Consider the following 23,921-nt stretch of genomic DNA (forward strand, 5'->3'; position numbering starts at 1 on the left):
ATACTTTATTTTTTATTAAACATTTTTTATGGTAATGCACTAGGCCTGTGCGCCCTCTGTTTGTTCTTTCCTCATTCAGTATATTTGGATTTTCCCGGTCCATTTGAGGGCAGCAAGGTGTGCATGTTCCAGGACATTCCTAATGTGGTTGTAGCCTGCATCGAGTCCATTCCCAAGTGCAGGAGCATTTGTGTTTGCTGGATGTGAGAGAAGGGCTGGCTGTGTTCAGCGCAGCATACAAGGTAGTTCCTCCCTGCGCCGCTCTGCAATGTGGGAGAAGCAGTTTGGGGGGCCGACAAAGCAGGATTGCTGATCTACCTGTCACCTGCACATGATCGACGGATAGATTACAAACGATGGGTTGCCGACACCTGATATAGATGCTGTTGTGCATCTATATGGGCACAATAGCATCTTTATGCTATTACGCTCATATAGATGCTATTGTGCATATAAATGCTACGGTGTCTTGTTGCCAAGTATAAGACACTGCCCTTGCACCACTGCTACTGTTGTGGATCCCACAGCTATCAGGGATAAGGGAAAAGAGCTATTGGTATCACTCCGCCTGACCATCCTGCTGGAACTTTAGACCAGGAATCAGCTCATGCAGCTGGCTGAGGCTTCTACAAAACTGCTGCCTTGGTGGTCCTGGTCCCTCCACATCCAGCATGGTGCCTGGAAGTAGTTCCTCAGCTTTCCATGCATCTTCATCCATGCTCATCATCCATCCACATGACAGAAGGTCGTCAAACCGAGCAAATCTACCAGTCACCTGGCTGCGTTTGACTATTAGATTGCGGTCCACGGGTTGCCAACCCGGGGTTTAGATATATTTAACATAACCAAAAGGAAAGAAATTTTAGTGCATCAAAACACACAATGACCCTTTGCATTTAAACAGAAGTTTGGACATTATAGCACTCACTGGCTTGTTATTTATCTCCAGCAACTATGATGCATTTGGTAAATTATCATGCAACAGCAATAATGCAACAAGCATCGAATGCTAGCCACCTTCACCTTTTCCTATGGGCAGTCCACTAGACAGCAAGCTATGGAATATTTCAGCTTCATGTGCCCGCTAGCGAACACAAAGCAGTTAAAACACACCTGATCCATTTTACTGTAATCCACTTCTTCATCACTGTCAACTGCCATATCATCCATGCTGAGGAGATACAAAATTGAAGCATGTTGTTAATCATTTTATATAAAAGAACATGAACTCAGAAGCAAAACTACCTTCAGAAACTTAGCACGCGACAGGTTATTTTGAAAAGCAACAGGTTGTTGTAAACTAGATGACATATGATAGATCTATTTCTAAAGACTATGGGGGAGATTTACTAATACAGGAGAATGCAAGATCTGGTGCAGCTCTGCATAGAAACCAATCAGTTTCCAGGTTTTATTACCAAAGCTTAAATGAACAACATGAAGTAAGAAGCTGATTGGCCACCATGCACAGCTGCACCAGATTCTCAGTTCTCCAGTTTTGATAAATCCCTCCCTATATTTTCAATCTACTGAGCAAGCCAATAAATGGCATCATAGGCTTACACATAACAATACTCTGCAGCTTTTGTTTTAAATGTAGAATATGTAAACCTAACCCTCCACCACACACGTCTGCTCTCTTCCCCTTCTTGTTCCTGACCCGGAAAGTGACCTGTATGACGTCACTTCCAGGTCCCCACTAACAGGGGAGGCCACCGAGACCAGGAAAGAATGTAATGCAGTGCAATCTGCACTGCATTACATTCAGAGGAGCACAGGGGAAACTTGTAAGGTTTCATTAACCACTTCAATACCAGGCACTTTTACCCCTTTCCCGGCCAGGCCAATTTTCAGGTTTCAGCGCTTTCACATTTTGAATGGCAATTGCGGTCATGCAACACTGTACCCAAACTAAAATTTTATCATTTTGTTCACACAACTAGAGCTTTCTTTTGGTGGTATTTAATCACCACTGGGGTTTTTAGTGTTTGCTAAAATAACAAAAAAAGACCGAAAATTTAAAAAACAAAAACTTTTTCTTTGTTTCTGTTATAAAAGTTTGCAAATAAATAATTGTTCTTCATAAATTTAGGCCGAGATGTATTCTGCTACATTTCTTTGGTGAAAATAACCTAAATCAGTATTTATTTAGTCTGTGGGAAAGTTATAGAGTTCACAAACTATGGGATATATCTGAAAATTGATCAATCCTGAAGTACTTGCAGCCAATCTAATTTCTTGAGGCCCAAAGATGTCAAAACAGAACAGATATCCCCCAAATGACCCCTTTTTGTAAGTAGACAGTCCCACTTATTTTATAAGAGGCATGGCGAGTTTTTTGAAGTTGTAATTTTTTTGTCATAATTTTTTTAAAAATGAATTAAAAAAAATTATTATTTTTTTTTACATACTGTCACCAGTGCAGTACAGCATCAGCATATAACTGGTGTGGCGGTGATCAGGGACACTGACTGGTGACAGTACGAAAAAAATAAATAAATAATAATTTACTACATTTTTTCTCTTTAAAGATTTTTTTTTTTCATATTGCACTATGACCAAAGTAGTATAATGTTACCGTAGTAACATTGTACTACTTTGGGGAAGTGATCAGTATTCATTTATTTATTTTACACAATTTGATTGCTTATAGCAATACCACTGCGCTGTTGAGAGCTCTGGTAGATCATTGAATCTGTCAGTGTGAAACTGCCTGCCCGTATTATGAACAAGCAGACAGAATACAATGACAGACTGCAGGAGTCCTGCATTACCCCCACAATCTGCTAATCGCTGATGCAATGCTTTCTAGTAATAGTAAAAAAAAAAAGTGAATGCACACTTTTTTACCTGCAAAAGATTTGCATTTATTTTTTTAAAGCTGAACGTATCCTTTAACAGAGCAGACACTGGAGGTTGGTTTAGCTGCTCAGCATGTGCTTGTACTGAACACCCAAGTACTTCCCTGTGCAAAGGTAACCTGAAGAAATAAAGTTTTTTTTTTTTTGTTTCTTTTTTCCGTCATTGGGGCTGGCGCCGCATTTACTTGCTCAGCAGATGCACTTCTGCTGAGCGTTAAAAAGCCCGATATCCCCCTTTCCTGATGAGCACCCAATTGGTGCTCATTACACTGCAAGCTCTTCCCCTCCCTGCTAGTCCCCGGGTGCAGGCAGGGAGGGGAAGAGGAGATAAAAAACACAATGTTAAAAATATTAAAAGTTGAAGTCGCCAAAAAGCCCTTTTCATCTTTAAAAGCGCCATATGTTCCTAAAAGCACCTCAGATTTAAACACACTTTTAGTTAAAATTATTATTTTCTTTATCAGGACAAGTAGATTGGGACCCCGAACCAGACCCTTGGACAAGTAGTTATTTTTTTTAAATTTCCACACCCCTGTGATGTGTGCCTACTGTACCATGTACTTGTACAAAAAGTATCCTGTTCTCTTTGTATTGCTTCCTTTGTGTGAAATCTCTGGTGTTCCTGACAGTCGTTCTGCTTTCCTATTAAAAACTGAACACACCAAGCAGGAGAACATACCGCGGTCAGTTATCTAGTTGTGCTGGGAACACACTGTGCTCTCCTTCGATGATCAGATTTGTCTTGGCACACCCCAGTGTCTGCTGTTTCTCCTCCCCTAGCTCCTGCTGCAGCTGAGTACATAGTTAATGTGATCACTTATAAAAAAGGGAAAAATGTTTTGTTTCTTATATCTATAACACAATTGTTTTGCCTTTAATTTCTATTTTAAACTGAATGGGTTGTTTTACAAGGTAAGCATTTACAATCACTTTAAGTGTCTGAAAGAAAGGATGATGTGGATCCAGTTGAGATGTGATTCCAACAAGGAAAGATTTTCATTCTCAACCACTTTCCAACTGCGCTATGGCTGAATGACGGCTACAGCGTGGTTGTCTAGTCCTGGGACGGCGTCATATGACATCCTCCCAGAACACACCCTCCTGCCCGCCGCCGGGTGCGCTCACCCGGCAATCTCCGTGATCGCTGTGTCCTACAGACACAGCTGATCACGTGATGTAGTAAAAGGCCAACCAGAGCGGCTTTCTACCTTGTAATCAGCTGTGTCCAATGACACAGCAGATCACCGGTAAATGCAGTGCCGGTTATTGGCTGCACTTTCCTCATGCTGTCACAGCGTGAGAACATTACTGCCGATAACAGGCAATTGTCAGAGGACAGATCGGCACCAATCATCAGGGCACTGATGATCAGTGCCCAGCAGTGCCACCCACCAGCGCCGCCCATAAGTGCCCAGCAGTGCCACCAGTCAGTGCCCAGCATTGCTCCATATCAGAGCTACCTATCCGTACCACCTCATCAATGCCGCCTATCAGTGCTTATCAGTGCAGCCTCATCAACGCCCTTCAGTGAAGGAGAAAAAATTACCTGTTTGCAATATTTTATAATAGAAAAAAAACTTTTTTTTTTTGCTCTTTTTTTGTTTATAGTGCAAAAAATAAAACACCCAGTGGCGAAAAAAAATTTCATATGGGTACAGTGTTGCACGAACGTGCAATTGTCAAAGTGTGACAGTGCTGAAAGCTAAAAATTGGCCTGGGCAGGAAGGGGGTATAAGTGCCCAGCAGGCAAGTGGTTTTATTAGAGGACATCCCATGTTAGAAGTCTAAATATCTACAGACCATTTTATAGCCAGCAAACATTGTATATGTTGTCTGTGCAGCATAAAAATTTATTTCTGTGATGAATTACAGTAACATTTACCAAATCACCAGGATCCTATGATGAAATAGGTAGTACTTACGTTGCAGGATAACACTCTGCATAGCTATTCCACATGCCAAAGAAATCCCCAACCTGCTTCTTATCTTCATGTTTCTTTACTGTTTTCAGCTGTTAAGGACTTTTTTGTAAAACGTTCTTTCACTTTACCCATCAAAAAATGTTATTGCAACTCATAATATGCTATAGCAAATTGACGACTTCTTAAAAAAATTACATCTATTCCATAAAGTTAGTACTCAAGTTAGTCATTACATGTATTTTAAATTCAGCTTGCAAATAAAAGTGCATAAATAAAACTGCATAAATATATTAACTTCCCCTACACACCAGGACTCAGACAGAGAGGAGCAGCAGCACAGGGTGCCAAGCTAACTCTGGAATATTTTAGACAAAGATAAGAGTGGCATGCACATCAGTGCAGTGACATTTCCTTCTTAATTCCACAAAACTCTGCAATGTGTTTGTGGTACCATTCACACAGCATATCTAAAAAAACTGTATTAATTATGTTTTAGTGGTTTCTTAGGAGAAGGTGTCATGGTTGCCTACATACATCTCTGAACAAGTAAAAGGAAAAAATTACTTTTTTTTTTATTGTGGAATATGTAACATGTTCCAGCTCCTGCATCTTCTCTGCTCAATCCCCCTCTCTGATGACAGCAGGTGGGGAATCTTCTCCCTGCACCGTCTGTCACAATTTAACCACTTGCCATCCTGAGGATTTACCCCCCTTAATGACCAGGCCTCTTTTTGCTATTCAGCGCTACACTATTTCAACTGATAATTGTACGGTCATGCAATGCTCCACCCAAACAAAATTTACGCTCTTTTTTTCACAGAAATAGAGCTTTCTTTCGGTGGTATTTGATCACCTGTGCGCTTTTTATTTTCCGCTCTATGAACAAAAAAAGACCGACAATTTTGAAGAAAAACGATATTTTTTACTTTCTGCTATAAAAAATATATAGTAAACTCAAAGTTATTCATAAATTTAGGCTAAAATGTATTCTGCTACATGTTTTTGGTAAAAAAAATCCCAATACGTGTATATTGATTTGTGTGAAAGTTATAGTGTCTACAAAACTATGGTATAGATACTGCAATTTACGCCATTATTTTTTGCTATACAGCGCTGCACTAATTTAACTGACAATTGCGCAGTCATGCAATATGGTACATAAATGAAATTTATGTCCTTTTTTCACACAAATAGAGCTTTCTTTTGGTGGTACTAGATCACCTGTGCGCTTTTTATTTTTGGCGCTATAAACAAACCTTTTTGAAAAAAAAAACAAAAAAATTACATTTTCTCATTTCTGGCATAAAAAATATCCAAAAAAACCCGAAAATTTCATCATAAGTTTAGGTCAAAATGTATTTTGCTACATGTTTTTGATTAAATAAATCCCAATAAGTGCATATTGATTGTTTTTTGTGTGAAAGTTATAGCGTCTACAAACTATGGTATAGATCAGTGGTTCTTAACCTTTTTGGAGGTACTGAACCCCACCAGTTTCATATGCGCATTCACCGAACCCTTCTTAATTGGAAAAATAAAATATGATTTTTAAAATTCAAAACATAGGTATATATTTATACATAGGTGCACAAAATGAACAAAACCATTAAGAACAAAGAACAAAACCATTAAAACATGATTTTCACACAAAAACAAAATAATTAATATTTACCGCAAATCAGTGTGACTTCTGCTGTTGTCTTTCAGAGGCCAGTTCAGAAATGCGCGGCATTACCTTGGCAAGTGCCACTCTCATGTCATTTTCGCAACAAAGTCTGTTCCTTTTCTTCGTCTTTATGTCCAGCATCCTCGAAAAGGATTGCTCGCAAAGATATGTTGTAACAAACGGTATGAAAATTCATCCCCCATAGTAATTCATCCCCCATATAGTAATTCATCCCCCATATAGTAATTCATCCCCCATATAGTAATTCATCCGCCATATAGTAATTCATCCCCCATATAGTAATTCATCCCCCATATAGTAATTCATCCCCCCATATAGTAATTCATCCCCCCTATAGTAATTCCTTCCCCATATAGTAATTCCTTCCCCATATAGTAATTCATCCCCCATATAGTAATTCATCCCCCATATAGTAATACATCCCCCATATAGTAATACATCCCCCATATAGTAATACATCCCCCATATAGTAATACATCCCCCATATAGTAATTCATCCCCCATATAATAATTCATCCCCCATATAATAATTCATCCCCCATATAGTAATTCATCCCCCATAGTAATACATCCCCCATATAGTAATTCATCCCCCATATAGTAATTCATCCCCCATATAGTAATACATCCCCCATATAGTAATACATCCCCCATATAATAATTCATCCCCCATATAGTAATTCATCCCCCCTATAGTAATTCATTCCCCATATTAATTCATCCCCCATATTAAGTCCCCAAGTCCCCCCTGTGTCAATTCACTTACCTTTGCTCCACGCGTTCCTCTCGCTGTATTCCCGCGCCGTTCCGGTCTTCAGGGCGGACTGTGAGAGGAGCCTAGCTCCTCTCACGTTCGTCACGCTGCCCCGCCTACACACATCCTGACAGCCAATCACTGGCAATCAGGATGTGAGTGGCAGCGAGACTGGCCAATCATTGCATTTGAGTCCCTGCCGCCCGAGAGGAGGAAGGGGAGCGGGCGCCCGGCACACAAGAGCCGCGGCTTGCCGACCACTGGGCTAAGCGATGTTGCGTGACCACCTGCAGCCAATGATGGACAAGCGGGGCATGTCATCACAAATCATATGAGTCGGGTGTGGGTCACCTCCGCCGAACCCCCGAGACTGACTCACCGAACCCCTGGGGTTCGATCGAACCCAGGTTAAGAACCACTGGTATAGATAATGGAATTTACACAGCTTTTACTTGTTTGTTTCTTGAGGTGCTAAAATACCAGAACAGTACAAACACCCCCAAATGAACCCTTTTCGGAAAGTAGACACCCTAAGCTATCTGCTGAAAGTTATATTGAGCCCATGGAAGATTTATTGTTTTTCCACAATTTTTGGGAAATTTTTTTTTTTTTTTTTTTAAACAAAGTTGTCATTTAAATTATATGTTTCTCACACATGCCATGGGTATATGTGGAATTACACCCCAAAATACATTCAGCTACTTCTTCCGAGTATGGGGATTCCACGTGTTAGACTTTTTGGGAGCCTAGCCACATACAGAAGCCTGAAATCCAATGACCACTTTGAAAGCCTGAAGGTGCCTAACTACCTAATTTCACTCCCCCACTACCTATCACAGTTTCGGAGGCCCTGAAATGCCAGGATAGCACCAAACCCCCCCTCCCCCCAAATGACCCCTTTTTGTAAAGTAGAAACCCCAAGAAATTTAAAAAGAGGCATGGTGAGTATTTTGAAGTGGGTGAATTTGAAGTGAGTGAATCCACCTGAATACCGGGTTGGATAGTGAATGGGAATGCGAACACTGCGGTTTTGTGTGCAATGTATCAAGTGACAGTGACCTACTGACAGTGCACTTGCTGGGGGAGAAGGAGAGGGGGTAAGTGTAGGGGCTAAACGCAGGTGCCGGAGCTGATCCTGCTAACGCTGCACTTTTGGGGATACTATACTAATGTGAACGCTGGTATGGTGCTGATATGATCGAAGATATTGATCAGTTTAGACACAATACTAGCAATGGAGGTTTATTGTGCATGAGCGTGTTCCTGGTAATGAAGGAGTTACATATGATTACTGGTGTACTGACGGGCAATCTGACGCTATCTGGGACTACGGGAGCGGGAAACACACACACACACACACGTGATTTTGCGCACCCGTGCCGCCCTGTAGCAGTATTTCTGCTATAGGGCGGTCACAAAGCAGTTACAGAAGCGGTTTGCATTACAGCGCTGCGGTACTTTAACAATTGCAAGATCATGCAATGCTGCACCCAACTGAAATTGGACGGGGCCCCGTACTTCTTTTAACTGCTTAACGCCCGCCCACAGTACGTTTACTGTGGCAGAGCGGACCCGCTGCGCAAAATACGTATATATACATGTGTGATTTTGCATTTCCGGGTAGGGGGAGCGTGCGAGGCATGTGACCACCCTACCTGCGCGGCCGATCGCAGCCCCGGGAGTCAGTCACCTGGTCCCGGCCGGTGATTACCCGCCAGTGCCCAGTGATTGCCAGCAAACACCAATAGGGAGGAGTCACACAGTCACACTCCCGTCACACAGTTAACCCTTTGATTGCCTCAAATTGTTAACCCCTTCCTCCCCAGTCTCATTAGTACAGTGCTTTTTTTTTGTTGCACTGATCACTGTATTGGTGTCACTGGGGATGTCAGTGACACCAAGCCAGTTCCACCCCAGCGTCAGAATGTCTGCCGCAGTCCCGCCATAAGTCGCTGATCGCCGCCATTATTAGTATAAAAAAAAAAACACAATTAATTTACACGTATTGGGATTTTTTTTTAGCAAAGACATGTCGCAGAATACATTTTGGCCTAAATTTATGATGAAATTTGATTTTTAAATTTTTTTACTGGATATATTTAATAGCAAAAAGTCAAAATTATTGTTTTTTTTTCTCAAAATTGTCAGGCTTTTTTTATAGCGCAAAAATTAAAAAAAAACTGCACAGGCGATCAAATACCTCCGAAAAAAAGCTCAATTCGTGGGTAAAAAAAAAAAATGGACGTAAATTTAATTTGGGTGCAGCATTGCATGACTGCGCAATTGTCAGTTACAGGAATGCAGCTCCGTAACAAAAAAAATTACCTGGTCAGGAAGGGGGGTAAATCCACAGGAGGGCAAGTGGTTAAATAAGTTCACCTTTTGAACATGTTACACTACCCCCCCCCCCTTCCCAATGACAGCAGGTGGGGGTTCTTCTACCCCCGCACCACAATGTGAAATCAGCACAACTGCACAGTGCTCTGCTTTCAGAACCATATCATTTATTTACAGTGATCTGTGAATGAATGAACTACAAGTCCCTTCTGCCACTGTTCCAGTTGAAAGCCTGATCCATTGATCGCATGTGCAATTTTTTGCAGGTTTCTTTAAAAAACTAAATAATAAATGAACATTTTACAACATCTCCCCAATCCATTCCCAACCAATTTTTGTCTTTTAAATGTTGCTTTAGTGTGTAGCTCTGAAAACATATGTATTGAGAAAAAGGATATTCCATTCCATCCCATCCTTGTGTTCCAGCAAAGTTATCATTGATCGATTTCAGCAAGTCCTTTGTGGATCCTGGACCTAGGAAAAGAATATACAGAATCTAATCTCACAGACAAACTGATTTGCAACCATGATCAATAGTATTCAAAGACATGAAAGCGTGAAAAGGATAAAATCACATAAAAGATCTGCGCAAGAAAGACAGATTGACAAGATTTTTTGAGTTTACTATTTTTTCTACAATGCACTCACCGCTTCCTCCTCTAACATTTGCTTAAACTTGTACAATGCTGAATTCACCATCCCTATTCCGAAACCATCGAATATCATATATTCACAGCATTTTTTTATTTTCTTTCAACTTTCTTTAACCCTTTGGTGCCGGCGCCTTTAAGGGTTTCAGAAGCCGGGAGGCAGGGCGGTGTTTAGGGTCATGTGACTGCCGTGACACGCGGTCACGATCAGGAAAGGTTCCAATCCAAATAGGAGATCGGGACCTTTCCGTGAGTACCGGACATGTGTGCTGGGAGCGCGCAGGGTGCGCGCTCTCAGCACATGGTTTTTTTTAATAGAACGCAAATGTGCGGCCACTTGGCGTCTAGGCCCAGATGCCGGGAGGCCGCACATTTGCATTCGGCCGGTGCCAAGAGCTTAACGTCCATATTGGAAAGCACTGGGTTTTTCAGAAGGTCTATATTTCAGTGCAGTGGTAGGATTTCAAGAGTCTTTAACATATGCTGGGCGCAGTGAAAATGAATATTTCCCATCCCATAATGAAGATATCTACACTTTTCATACATAGGAGGTGTACCTCGGTTTACGAACGCCTCAGTTAACGTAATATTTGGTTTACGAATGAAAATCAATTGAAAATAATGCCTTAGTTTATGGATTTGTTTTGCAATATGAAGTGTATGTCGGTACTGCTTTTTAAATGCAATTGCTGGCTTTTTTTTCTCTTCACTATAGCTCACAGAATTATCTGTCACTTTTCCTGGAGTTAAATGAAATATTGTTTCTTTTAACTTGGAAAATAAACTAACAGGAAACTTTCTTTCTTGTAGCTGGGGGGAAAATGACAGCTGACTCTCTGAGCTAAGAAAAAAAAAAAAAGTGTTAATTACATTTAAAAACCAGCACCACAATAAATCAACGTCGTGAGGTCCCCCCCTCCATTCATATCAAGCCCTTCGGGTCTGGTATTGGTTTGGAGGGGAACCCTCATGTCTAAATTAAAAAAAAAAAAAAATGGCATGGAGGTCCACCCCAAGATCCATACCAAACTCTTATCTGAGCATGCAGCCTGGCAGGTCAGGTAAGGAGGGTGGAGGGGGCGAGAGCAAGCGAGCAAGGGACCCCCCCCCCCCAGAAACAAACCAGGCCACATGCCCTCAACATGGGGGGGTGCTTTGGGGCCCCCTAAAGTACCTTGTCCCCATGTTGATTGGGACAAGGGACTCTTCCCCACAACTCTGGCCTGTGGTTGAGGGGGTCTGCAGGCAGGGGGCTTATCGGAATCTGGAAGCCCCCTTTAGCCCCCAGATCACGCCCCCCCCCCACCACGTGAATGAGTACAAAAAGGTACATGGTACCGTTACCCATCCACAAGCAAAAAAAAAAAAAAAGTGTAGTGCGAAAAAAAAAGACAGGAGACGGTCTTTGACATGTCCTTTATTAAACGAAGAAAAATAACAGAATGTCCCCAGAAGTAGATCCAGCATCGATCACGATATTCGCCGCTACCCGAAGAAAGAAGGAAAAAAAAGGCTATGCTCCTGACGCTGCCTCCTGGCCCTCTGCCTGTTCCGCTGGCTTGACAGTTCTTAAATATGTAAGGAGGAGGGGCACCCAGTGACATCATGCATGTGGCCCCACCTCCTTGTGGCATCATCAACCGGGGCATACTGGGTCAATGTCACAAGGAGGTGGGGCCACACGTGTGATGTCACTGGGTGGCCCGCCCCTTCCATATTAAAGAACTGTCAAGCCAGCTCAGAGGCAGACGGCCAGGAGCCATCGTCGGAAGCGTAGCTTTTTTTTTTTTTTTTTTTTTAATTCTTTTTTCGGGTCGGTGGCGGACATCGTGATTGACGTTGGATCTACTGCAGGGGAAATTCTTTTAGTCTTTACTTTTAATAAAGGACTTGTCAAAGACCATGTCCTGTCTTTTTTCACACTACACTTTTTGTTTTTTTCTGAATGAGTAGCAGGACCATGTACCCCATACTCATTTACATGGGGGGCAGCCCCCCTGCTCCAAATCACCCCCCCATGTTGTTGCTATGGCTCAGGAGGGGAAGGGGAGGGGGGGGGCGCTCGCTAGTCCCCCCCCTTTTCTGACCTGCCGGACTGCATGCTTGGATAGGGGTCTGGTATGGATTTTGGGGGGAGCCCCATGCCATTTTTTTTTTTTTTTTTTTTTTTTTAATTTTGGCGTGGGAGTTCCGAACGGGCTTGGTATGGATGGGAGGGGGGAATCCCATGCCAATAATTTTTTTAATTGCCAGTAATTCTTTCTTTTACATTCAGCTGTCAGTGGGGAACCCCGCTGACAGCTGAAACATTAACGCATGGTTGTCACTACTAAAATACCGCATGATTTGATAAAATAACTCATGTGATATTTTAGTAGCATTTACATTTTTCTGACCTCCGGAACGGATTAATTGGTTTTCAATGCATTCCTATGGAACACAGTGTTTCGGTTTACGAATTTTTCGCTATATGAAAAGTCCTGCAGAACGAATTAAATTCGTAAACCGAGGTATGCCTATACATACATACATACACACACCAGAACATATCGGGGTGCACATGCATCACAAGCAAACGAGAAAATCAAACCAGAGAAAAGTATTTTGTGATCAGAAAGATAAAGCGATCCTAAAATAGAGGATTCTCATTATGCATTAAAAGAAATGTAAAAAAGTAGCAATTATACATGCTTTAAAACAGAATACTTTAGGACACTTGAAGAAAAAAAAAATTACCTTTTTCGGCATCAATAGCCTGAAAGAAATTAAATAAAAGTTAAAATAAATAAATTTTTTGAAAACTTCCAATTTGACAAACAACCATCACATAGAACAGTGGTCTCCAAACTGCGGCACAAGAGTAAGCTGAGACCGTTTATTTGCATTTAAATCGGCCCCTGGGACACCATTTCATCCACAGATGTCAATGACGGGGTCCCATTCCTCCCACAGACCCCAGGACGGGGCCCCATTCCTGCCACAGACCCAATGACGGGGCCCCACTCCTCCCACAGACCCAATGACGGGGCCCCACTCCTCCCACAGACCCAATGACGGGGCCCCACGCCTCCCACAGACCCAATGACGGGGCCCCACGCCTCCCACAGACCCAATGACGGGGCCCCACGCCTCCCACAGACCCAATGACGGGGCCCCACGCCTCCCACAGACCCAATGACGGGGCCCCACGCCTCCCACAGACCCAATGACGGGGCCCCACGCCTCCCACAGACCCAATGACGGGGCCCCACGCCTCCCACAGACCCAATGACGGGGCCCCACGCCTCCCACAGACCCAATGACGGGGCCCCACGCCTCCCACAGACCCAATGACGGGGCCCCACGCCTCCCACAGACCCAATGACGGGGCCCCACGCCTCCCACAGACCCAATGACGGGGCCCCACGCCTCCCACAGACCCAATGACGGGGCCCCACGCCTCCCACAGACCCAATGACGGGGCCCCACGCCTCCCACAGACCCAATGACGGGGCCCCACGCCTCCCACAGACCCAATGACGGGGCCCCACGCCTCCCACAGACCCAATGACGGGGCCCCACGCCTCCCACAGACCCAATGACGGGGCCCCACGCCTCCCACAGACCCAATGACGGGGCCCCACGCCTCCCACAGACCCAATGACGGGGCCCCACGCCTCCCACAGACCCAATGACGGGGCCCCACGCCTCCCACAGACCCAATGACGGGGCCCCACGCCTCCCACAGACCCAATGACGGGGCCCCACGCCTCCCACAGACCCAATGACGGGGCCCCAATCCTCCCACAGACCCAATGACGGGGCCCCAATCCTCCCACAGACCCAATGACGGGGCCCCAATCCTCCCACAGACCCAATGACGGGGCCCCAATCCTCCCACAGACCCACTGACGGGGCCCCATTCCTCCCACAGACCCACTGACGGGGCCCCATTCCTCCCACAGACCCAATGACAGGGCCCCATTCCTCCCACAGACCCAATGACAGGATCCCATTCCTCTCATAGACCCAATGATGGGGCACCATTCCTCCGACACATATAGGGCACCAGATAAAAACAGTGGGGCACTATTCCTCCCACTAAAACCATTGATGCGGCATTGTTTACTCCCAGTGACGCCGGGGTGTTTTCTACTGCAACTGGCCACAGTTCGGCACCTAAAGCCCGAAGGACAGTAAACCGGCCCTTTCTTTAGAAAGTTTGGAGACCGCTGACATAGGACAACATGTTCAAGGAGCATAGAAACTATTTGTCTACCTTTGTTGCACTACAGAAGTGATTTTTTGTCAACTATAAACGGTGGTTGAAAATGAACAGCATTATACAAAATGTAGAGAATATAGCACTTACCTCATCATCAGCCTTTGGTTTCTCAAAATAGCTGTGCCTCCTCTTGTCCTCATCCCTGTCCCTTTCTCTATCCCGTGGCCTGTCCCTGTCTCTCTCTCTTTCCCTTTCATGATCTCGTTCCCTCTCTCTTTCCCGTGGACGTTCTCTTTCTCTATCTCGCTCCTTCTCCTTGTGTTTTTCTCTCTCCTTCTCACGAGGTGCTTTAGCTGTGGTTGGAACATAGTCTCCAATATCGTCAAAGATGCTGCAAGAGAGAAAAAAAAAAAAAATTAAAATCCTCTGTAAACTCACAGACTGGCAGGCTTCTTCTGAAACCTAATCAACAATACTCTGTATTAAAACACGCCTGGAAGCGGTTTCTTGTTGCTCAGAGTAACCATATATTCCTTTCATTTTCTAAAATGTACAAAAATCAGAAGGAAGGTTCTGGTTGTTGCAACTTTTTTTCACTTTCTTTGTACATGACTGGTCCATTTATACATAAAGATATTATTCTATTTCAGAAAAGGCAGTAATAAGCAGCTCATGGATAAATGATACATAAGGCATAACAACTTACTTCATATCTGCCTCTGGAGGCTTCTTTTCATCCAGTTTGCCTGCAAATATTAAAATGTAAAATCCTTTGATCAGTTTGGTTGTTTCTGTGATGAAAAGCTAGATGATAGTGGTTGTCATTGCCTGATAATTGCCACTGCAACCATTTTTTGACATAAAACATTTATATTATATATTATTTTCCACATATTTTGAAAAGGGAAAGAACATCCATCAGGTTTTTATTACTGATAAGGAGAAATTCCTTAAAAAGAGACATCCCTTGGGGTCATCGTGGGGGGAGATTGCAGAAGGGTATAAATGGAAAATTTGGCTTGAGGCTGCATCATTAGCTCTTTACATCTGACAACTTATGGCGTTTTTTTAAACATTGTCCATGAAAATATAACTACTTTCATTCTAAAACATTTTCTGGTTAAATGCATTAGGGCTGTTGGTTTGAATCCCAACCACCTGCCTGGAGTTTGCATGTTCTCCCTGTGCCTGCGTGGGTTTCCTCCGGGTACTCCGGTTTCCACGCACACTCAAAAGACATGCTGGTAGGTTAATTGGATCCTGTCTAAATTGGCCCTAGTATGTGTATGTATGAATGAAAGCTAGGGATCTTAGATTGTACGTCCCTTGAGGGTTAGGGACTGATGTGAATGTACAATATATATGTAAAGTGCTGCGTAAAGTGATGGCGCTATATAAGCACCTGAAATAAATATACACTCACTCTATACAGTAGAATCTTACTGTATTTACTAATTTTTATTGTTTCTGACAGTTAAAAAAATATTTAATACAGGTCTCTAATCTTTGCTTTCTTGCAGAGCTACACCCGCAGCAAGGATGTTCTGTGCCTGGCACTTTCTGGTTTAACTTGCTGGCTTCTACATCATTGTGTGTCCCTGCAGCCTTTTGTAGCAACATATTGGAGTAACTGCAGTTTATCCTTTGTACTGTCTGTAGTCATAAACTTACAAAGGAAACAGAGTGGGGCACCATTAGTGCATGGTTAAAAACAACACTTTAATAGCAGCTTGAAAAAGGAGGCAGGGCCTCCGAAACAAGTTGCAGCCGCCCCCCCCCCCCCTTACAGCCTGTCATGTTCCCGTCTGCCTTCCTGCTAGTGCCATGAGTGAGAGGAGAGACGCCTCCAATCTATCATCTTGCAGTGGGTCCTTGATTGTGCCCTGCAGCCCTATCAGTCCATCTAGATTGCTGTGCTCTGGCACCACCACTCTGACACCTGGAGCAGTCTACAGGTCTTTCAGATGTTAAGTGAGAAATGGAATTAAAGTGTTATTTTTAACAACACACTGCTGTTTCCTTTGTATGCTTGTGAGGGATTACCCAGATCCATTGGCTAAGAGCTGCTGGACAGGTGCATTTCTCTCATCCACCTTTCTAGCCACCCATCCATCTGCTTTGTGAACTCTGTGGATTATTCACTGTGGACTTGAGCACCGATTGTGCTTGTTTAATTACAGGTTGTACTGGTTACCACTGTAGTCATAAACTTAACTTTTTTAGGCTGCATTCACATCTGAAAGACATGTAGCGTATTTTGTGTGTTTTTGATGCAACATGTAGCTCTTGTACTCTTTTTTTGGTTTTGTTTTTAGCCAATTATAGCATGTTTTTGAATAACGCCTTTGTGCTGGTTTCTTTAGCACGTCTGGGGTGCCATTAAAGTAGTTGTAAAGGCAATACATTTTTACCTTAATGCATTCCCTGTATACCATCCTATCTTGATCCAGAGGTGTGCCCATCTGCAGCAACGTCCTCCTCTCTCTCTACTCACAGAACATAAAGGCAGCAATGGAATCCATTGGCTCCTGCTGCTGTTAAATCCTGTGAGGAGGGAGTGAGGGGAAGGGTTGAGCCATGCTGTGTGTGTGTGTGTCTATGTATGTACACAGCCCAGCTTGGGAATGTGCCTGCAGGTGCGTCCCCAAAGGAGGTGGCTTCCTATGGTGGTGGACAAAGAAAAGAAGGAGGTGAACACACCGAGCTGAACACACCGGTGGGGGACACCAAAAGAGCAGGTTTGGGGCAAGTATAACATGTTTATTATTTAAAATAAAAAAAATTGTTTACAATGCTTTAACAATGAAAAGCACCCAAACGTGCATTCCGGAATTGATGGCAAAATCACATGAATCTGATACACTGAGATGTCAACGGAACCCTAGTCAAATACAATTTATTTCCTGCAAATGTGTATATTTTAAGGATGTAAAATATGTAAACAGTAATTTGAAATAAAGGGAACAAAATAGCTGATACGCATCAGTGAATGAGGAGACTATGGAAACTTACAGTAAGGCTGCTATTTACAGTTAACAAGTAACTACCTTTGTCCTTCTTCTTCAGTTTCTTGTTACGTGTTCCTTGCCTCAGGTAAGACAAGATCTGAGTCAATTTGCTGATGACTATGTCATTTGTTGTGAGAGTTGTTTGAGCCTGAAAAAATGAGAATCACTGTAAAAAAATCTTCAATTCATACTGTTAGACAAGTATAAAGCAACCACAGAATACAGAGTATCCCTTGGTCTCTTTTGGACATCACACCAGCTTTACAACAGGTGAACCTAGGCCATCCTTTCTATGGGTTATATACAGTCAGGTCCATAAATATTGGGACATCTACACAATTCTAACATTTTTGGCTCTATACACCACCACAATGGATTTGAAATGAAATGAACAAGATGTGCTTTAACTGCAGACTGTGGGCTTAAATTTGAGGGTATTTACATCCAAATCAGGTGAACGGTGTAGGAATTACAACAGTTTGCATAAGTGCCTTCCAAAATGGGACAGAATAATAATCAGAAATCAAACTTTCACTTTTAATACTTGGTTGCAAATCCTTTGCAGTCAATTACAGCCTGAAGTCTGGAATGCATAGACATCACTAGATGCTGGGTTTCATCCCTGGTGATGCTCTGCCAGGCCTCTACTGCAACTGTCTTCAGTTCCTGCTTGTTCTTGGGGCATTTTCCCTTCAGTTTTTCTTCAGCAAGTGAAATGCATGCTCAATCGGATTCAGGTCAGGTGACTGACTTGGCCATTGCATAACATTCCACTTCTTTCCCTTAAAAAACTCTTTGGTTGCTTTGGCAGTATGCTTTGGGTCATTGTCCATCTGCACTGTGGAGCGGCGTCCAATGAGTTGTGAAGCATTTGGCTGAATATGAGCAGATAATATTGCCCGAAACACTTCAGAATTCATCCTGCTGCTTTTGTCAGCAGTCACATCATCAATAAATACAAGAGAACCAGTTCCATTGGCAGCCATACATGCCCACGCCATGACACTACCACCACCATGCTTCACTGATGAGGTGGTATGCTTAGGATCATGAGCAGTTCCTTTCCTTCTCCATACTCTTCTCTTCCCATCACTCTGGTACAAGTTGATCTCGGTCTCATCTGCCCATAGGATGTTGTTCCAGAACTGTGAAGGCTTTTTTAGATGTCGTTTGGCAAACTCTAATCTGGCCTTCCTGTTTTTGAGGCTCACCAATGGTTTACATCTTGTGGTGAACCCTCTGTATTCACTCTGGTGAAGTCTTCTCTTGATTGTTTACTTTGACACACATACACCTACCTCCTGGAGAGTGTTCTTGATCTGGCCAACTGTTGTGAAGGGTGTTTTCTTCACCAGGGAAAGAATTCTTCGGTCATCCACCACAGTTGTTTTCCGTGGTCTTCCGGTTCTTTTTGTGTTGCTGAGCTCACCGGTGCGTTCCTTCTTTTTAAGGATGTTCCAAACAGTTGTCTTGGCCACGCCTAATGTTTTTGCTATCTTTCTGATGGGTTGGTTTTGTTTTTTCAGCCTAATGATAGCTTGCTTCACTGATAGTGACAGCTCTTTGGATCTCATCTTGACAACAGATTCTAAATAGCACACTTGAAATGAACTCTGGATCTTTTATCTGCTCATTGTAATTGGGATAATGAGGGAATAACACACACCTGGCTATGAAACAGCTGAGAAACCAACTGTCCCATTACTTTTGGTCCCTTAACAAGTGGGAGGCATATATGCAAACTGTTGTAATTCCTACATAGTTCACCTGATTTGGATGTAAATGTCGTCAAATTAAAGCGGACAGTCTGCAGTTAAAGCACATCTTGTTTGTTTCATTTCAAATCCATTGTGGTGGTGTATAGAGCCAAAAATGTTAGAATTGTGTCGATGTCCCAATATTTATGGACCTGACTGTACTATAGCTAGTAAACTGCCTAGTGTGATGATTTAATCTCCCCATTATGGAGAAATTCAACTACTTGCTGCCCATCATCCTATAAGCAGCAAATCGCTTAAAATTAATCCCAACTGTGAATACTGTCAATGAATAGTTACATTTTGCACTTTTAAAAACGAACACTAATTTTTCCAATGACACATACATATCCTTCACTCTCCTTCCACTTCATTCAGTGCCAGGGGCCAAAAGCAATACCCAGGGCTTCAGGGTATGGAAGAGCCTGTGACAAAGTAAAGAGAGTGACAAGGGAGCAAAAGGAATGTTGACACATGCTGCTGAAGAAGCCTGCACTGAAGTAAATCTGTTGCTTTACCCTGTGTAGGTAAAGCACTGGTTCACTTTAACCACGTTGACTGTGTGTAGGCTAGCTGTAAGAAATGGCCTTTGTTTCATTTGCCAGTTCAGAACTGCACAGATTTTAAATCATTGTGTAGTAGAGTCATCATCCCATTTCATAAGCATGCAAAAGAGATGATCTATTAAAGGTTCAGTCAACTAAATGGAGTCAATATATAGCTAGATAGCTGGCCCATCAATCTGCCATTTTAGCATTTTAGTGTAAAATGTAGAAAATGACAAGGCATTTTTTATTGCAATATTTTAAAAGTGTAAAACAGCTTTATCTGCCCTAGACAATGTGCAGACATTTACTTTAATTTCAAACATGCTCATTAATGATTCACAGTGAATAAATATGGGACATAATGCTTTGCTACCCCGCCTATGGGACTGCCAAATTTTAGGTATAACATATTACCTCCATGGTTGGACAGTCAGCCTTGCTTCGAATGAGTGTGGTTGGAATATCTGTGTCCGCGTACTCATCATCTAAATCGACTACATAAGCCATTCGACCTGGCAGAAAGAGTTCATTGCGCTCATATGCCTTGCCTTTAAATAGGTTACGGTAGACATTTCGACCTGTTGGCAGAAAAATACATTTAGCTAAAATATATATATATATATATATTTATATTATAAGCCTTAAATAAGGCTTTAAAAAAAAAAAAAAAAAAAAAAAAAAAAAAAAAAAACTTACCTAGCCGGGTTTTAAATTCAATTTTTATCTCAGGATCCTCATCTTTCCTAGTGATAAAACAACAAAAATGTGAGGAACTAAAGTAAGACCTTTTATACAGCACATTCTAACTATAATGTGTAGAAATTAAAACCTGTAGGAAAGGAGTAATTTCCATCTATTAGCACAATTTTTATCTCCCAATCCCCCAAATCGTCTGCTGTGCATTGCAGTTAACAATGAAAAGACTATTTCAGTATTCGGTGTATAACATGACCTAAAGTGCAACCCAATGTACTTTTCATGATGTTTGGAATCAGGATTGTCACTGTGTACCAATTTGTTATGCAAATTTTTGAAGCCTCTGTAAGTTTCTCTTTTGTTGCAGGCTAATAACACTAGTCACTAGCTCTCAATTAGTAACAGTGTTGTCACTCTACCACACATTTGGGCTACCCGATCAACAAGCTACAGAAGCATTCTGTATTCCTTCTAGAGGAGTCCCTCTCTCTAAATGCAATCTGGCAGCAATAAATTTGGTTAAGGGAACACACCATTAAGCCTTCTCTAAGCTAACTGGTGGAGCAGGTGAGAGGGCTGTAATGTGTAGGTTGGTTTAAGGGACATGAAAAACCATGCAAAATATATCAACATGTTGTAAAGTCATCGATAGATGCTGTGTCTATGTATTGGTTATAACTGTATATGTACAAGGGGCAGTTTAATTCACTGATTACCTATCCTGACTCTAAATTCTACTCTGAAGGCAAAACACAATCTCTGTGCTCTTTTGCTCCTTTACTTCTTGCAAACCTCAGAGCAGACCAAATCACTGAACTCGACAAACTCCATATGTAGCCAATATCCTAATATGGATCTTGCAGTAAAATGGGTCTAGGCCACTTCCTCTTTATAATTCACTGCATGATAGCACTTCAAAAATGTAACCCGTAAAAAAAAAAAAAAAGTTTGATGATATACCTACCTTACCCATATCTTCTACTTTGCAGGGTGTAAAATTGCTTTCTTTTGGGAGAAATCCCTAAGGAATGCAAAGCAGCTCAAATCTTGTGAAAGACCACTTCAGTTTGTTTCAGGAGCATCTCTGAACAAGATTTGAGATGCCCTGAATTCCCCAGGATCTCACTAGAAGGAAAGTAACCTCACCACTGCCTAGACACGGAAGGATGCAGTGTCAATACAGATTACAGAGCTCCCTTGCTAGCCACGAATTTAAAAAACTCTAAAAGCAGTAACAGCTGTATGGAAAAGAAAGCATGTAATAGTGAAAGTAACATCAAAAATTATTTTTTTTACTGTAAACACAGAGCTAATAGCTAAAAATGTGTGCTCACTGAACACAAATAGAAAGTGCAGTTTAAGACACTTTTGGTTCAGACAAACCTTTTACTGAATACAATGAAAACGTGTGAGCTGCTATGCCAAATTCTACGTGCCAAAAATGTGATCGCTTGCACCATACACATACTCATAAAAAATGTGCCAATAGTGATAAGATATCATAAATGTGCCGCACTCCACTCAAAATTACAGCAAACTAAAAGCATACGTGCAAATAATAAATTAATCAAACACAAATATAACAAAATGTCTGTATTAACTCCTTGATTCTCTTCGATCACTGTAGTGAAATATATCAAGTGCTTCTAAGTCCACCTTTGGTGTCTATTATCAATTCAACACTTGTGCATCCCCACTAATGGCTGGACTTTACTGGCTTCACGATGTCTATGGTGAATTGTCAACATCCAAACCAGAAAAGGGTTACAATCAACAAATCATTAATGTGGCTTGAGCATGGAATTCAGAAAAGTGGAAGGGAATGGGGATGAACCTAACAAGTTAAAGCCATCTCACCCTCCCCCCAGCAATACGTTTTGAGAAAGACAACCCTGCACCATGGCCATAGCCTACAGTGGGGTCACTCCACTCACCCATTCAGTTTTTGTCCATTTTGCTTTCAGCAGAAAACTGGTTGCTGCTTTGCTGAATCTTTTCAAAGACAGCTGACAAGGGTCACTTTTTGCCTAGCAATGACCGTAATTTCACACAGACACATAATAAACATTTTATGATTCCATAAAACCAAACCATTAACACTACTCACTTGGTTTCTTTTTGAGGCTTTTCCATCAAATCTTCCTCCTCTTTTTCCTTGCTGGCAATTTCAGCACGGACCTGAAAAAAGGCACAAAACATAAAAAAGATAATAAATACAAAATAATTTAAACATGAAATGATAGCACTAAATTAAAGGAAAGAACAATGTAACCATTCTAAAAATAAAAAAAGAACCTAGAACGGTTATTGTTAGAAATCACGTTTTGAAGGTTTTTGATTTTGTTTTTTTTTTCTTTACTAAGTACTAAGACAGCTTTTATCAAAGCACATGTGCACTGTTTACTGTACTTGGAACTCTTTTTGCCTTATTACTCCAATCTGTGGTGTTCATGAACAAATCCACATACAGTAGAGTTTACATCCTTATTTTTTTGTAAAGAAACATTAACAGTGCATTCCCCCCAGCTTCCAGGTACGAGCACAAACTATCAATCCTCTTGTCCTCATGCATAAAAACGTTAGGTGTTGTCATCAGCACTTTACACAGACTCTACTACTCTAATATTGTAGAACACCTCATACATGTTTGTAACTCTGCACTGCCTAGGACTTACACACTGAAGCTACACTTCAATACCTAAAAATGTGGTACCTGACACACTGGACAGCATTACATGAATGCTCAGAACTCAAACCACCTTTAAACTCCATTACTTCTTATTGATGTGTCACCACTGGTATGAATGGTTGTCCCATCAGATACATAAAAGGGACAAGTGGTGTTCCTACCACCTGTCAGTACAAACACCAGTTCACACATGTGTACTCTAGAGGCAGCTAATTACAATTAACATCAGTGTTACCTTTTGCAGCAGGGCAAAATCCAGACCTTTCACCAAGTGAGTGTGCTCCATGTCACCACCCAAGAACTTGGACTCCTGGATCAACTGACGCCTCTTTTCTGCTGCTGATTTGTCACTGAATAGAAAAGAAAGAAGTGTTACTAATTAATCTTTTAACAATTAGAAACTGTCACTTTGCCCATTCAAGGCAAAGCAACCAATTCTTTTGAAAGAGGAGCCCTCAACCCATTTAGACTTGCCTTCCCCATAACTTTATTCCTCTCTGTCTTAGCCAGGAGTTCAAACCCTGTGTCAGATAGTTTTGTACCTCACATCAAGTTCATATGCTGCTCCCCTTCCTGATATGACAGTGCTCAGGCCTTATAATTGGCCACAAAGGCTTAAACAATGCACTCTGAGAACTCCAAAGCAGTAATAAAGTAGAAGGGGAATGTGGCAATTCTGTTTTAAGATTGCAGTTTGTGTGCTAGCTAGGGAGATTTTTCCTCCCTTCTTGTTCAAGTAATAGTATGGATTGAAGGGATTCATTGGATTAAGTGAGGAGGAAATCTTCCCAACTGGGGTACAAAGAGC

General features: G+C 42.1%; 1 protein-coding gene across 1 annotated transcript in view; it reads right to left on the bottom strand.

The window, feature by feature from the left end:
- IK (IK cytokine) overlaps positions 1 to 23,921 on the bottom strand; it is a 56,255-nt gene that overhangs the window by 21,988 nt on the left and 10,346 nt on the right. Inside the window, exons 6-16 of the mRNA XM_089661244.1 lie at positions 23,349 to 23,463; positions 22,532 to 22,602; positions 20,425 to 20,471; positions 20,143 to 20,306; positions 17,463 to 17,571; positions 15,122 to 15,161; positions 14,563 to 14,806; positions 12,948 to 12,966; positions 9,959 to 10,035; positions 4,784 to 4,863; positions 1,114 to 1,171 (exon numbers count right to left, since the gene is read on the bottom strand). Of these exons, the coding sequence (XP_089517370.1) occupies positions 1,114 to 1,171; positions 4,784 to 4,863; positions 9,959 to 10,035; positions 12,948 to 12,966; positions 14,563 to 14,806; positions 15,122 to 15,161; positions 17,463 to 17,571; positions 20,143 to 20,306; positions 20,425 to 20,471; positions 22,532 to 22,602; positions 23,349 to 23,463 (1,024 nt within the window). The remainder of the gene's footprint in view (positions 1 to 1,113; positions 1,172 to 4,783; positions 4,864 to 9,958; positions 10,036 to 12,947; positions 12,967 to 14,562; positions 14,807 to 15,121; positions 15,162 to 17,462; positions 17,572 to 20,142; positions 20,307 to 20,424; positions 20,472 to 22,531; positions 22,603 to 23,348; positions 23,464 to 23,921) is intronic.

Source organism: Staurois parvus, unplaced genomic scaffold (assembly GCF_062004578.1).
Source record: "Staurois parvus isolate SC_StPar_1 unplaced genomic scaffold, SC_StPar_1.0 ptg000006l, whole genome shotgun sequence".
NCBI classification, from domain to species: Eukaryota; Metazoa; Chordata; class Amphibia; order Anura; family Ranidae; genus Staurois; species Staurois parvus.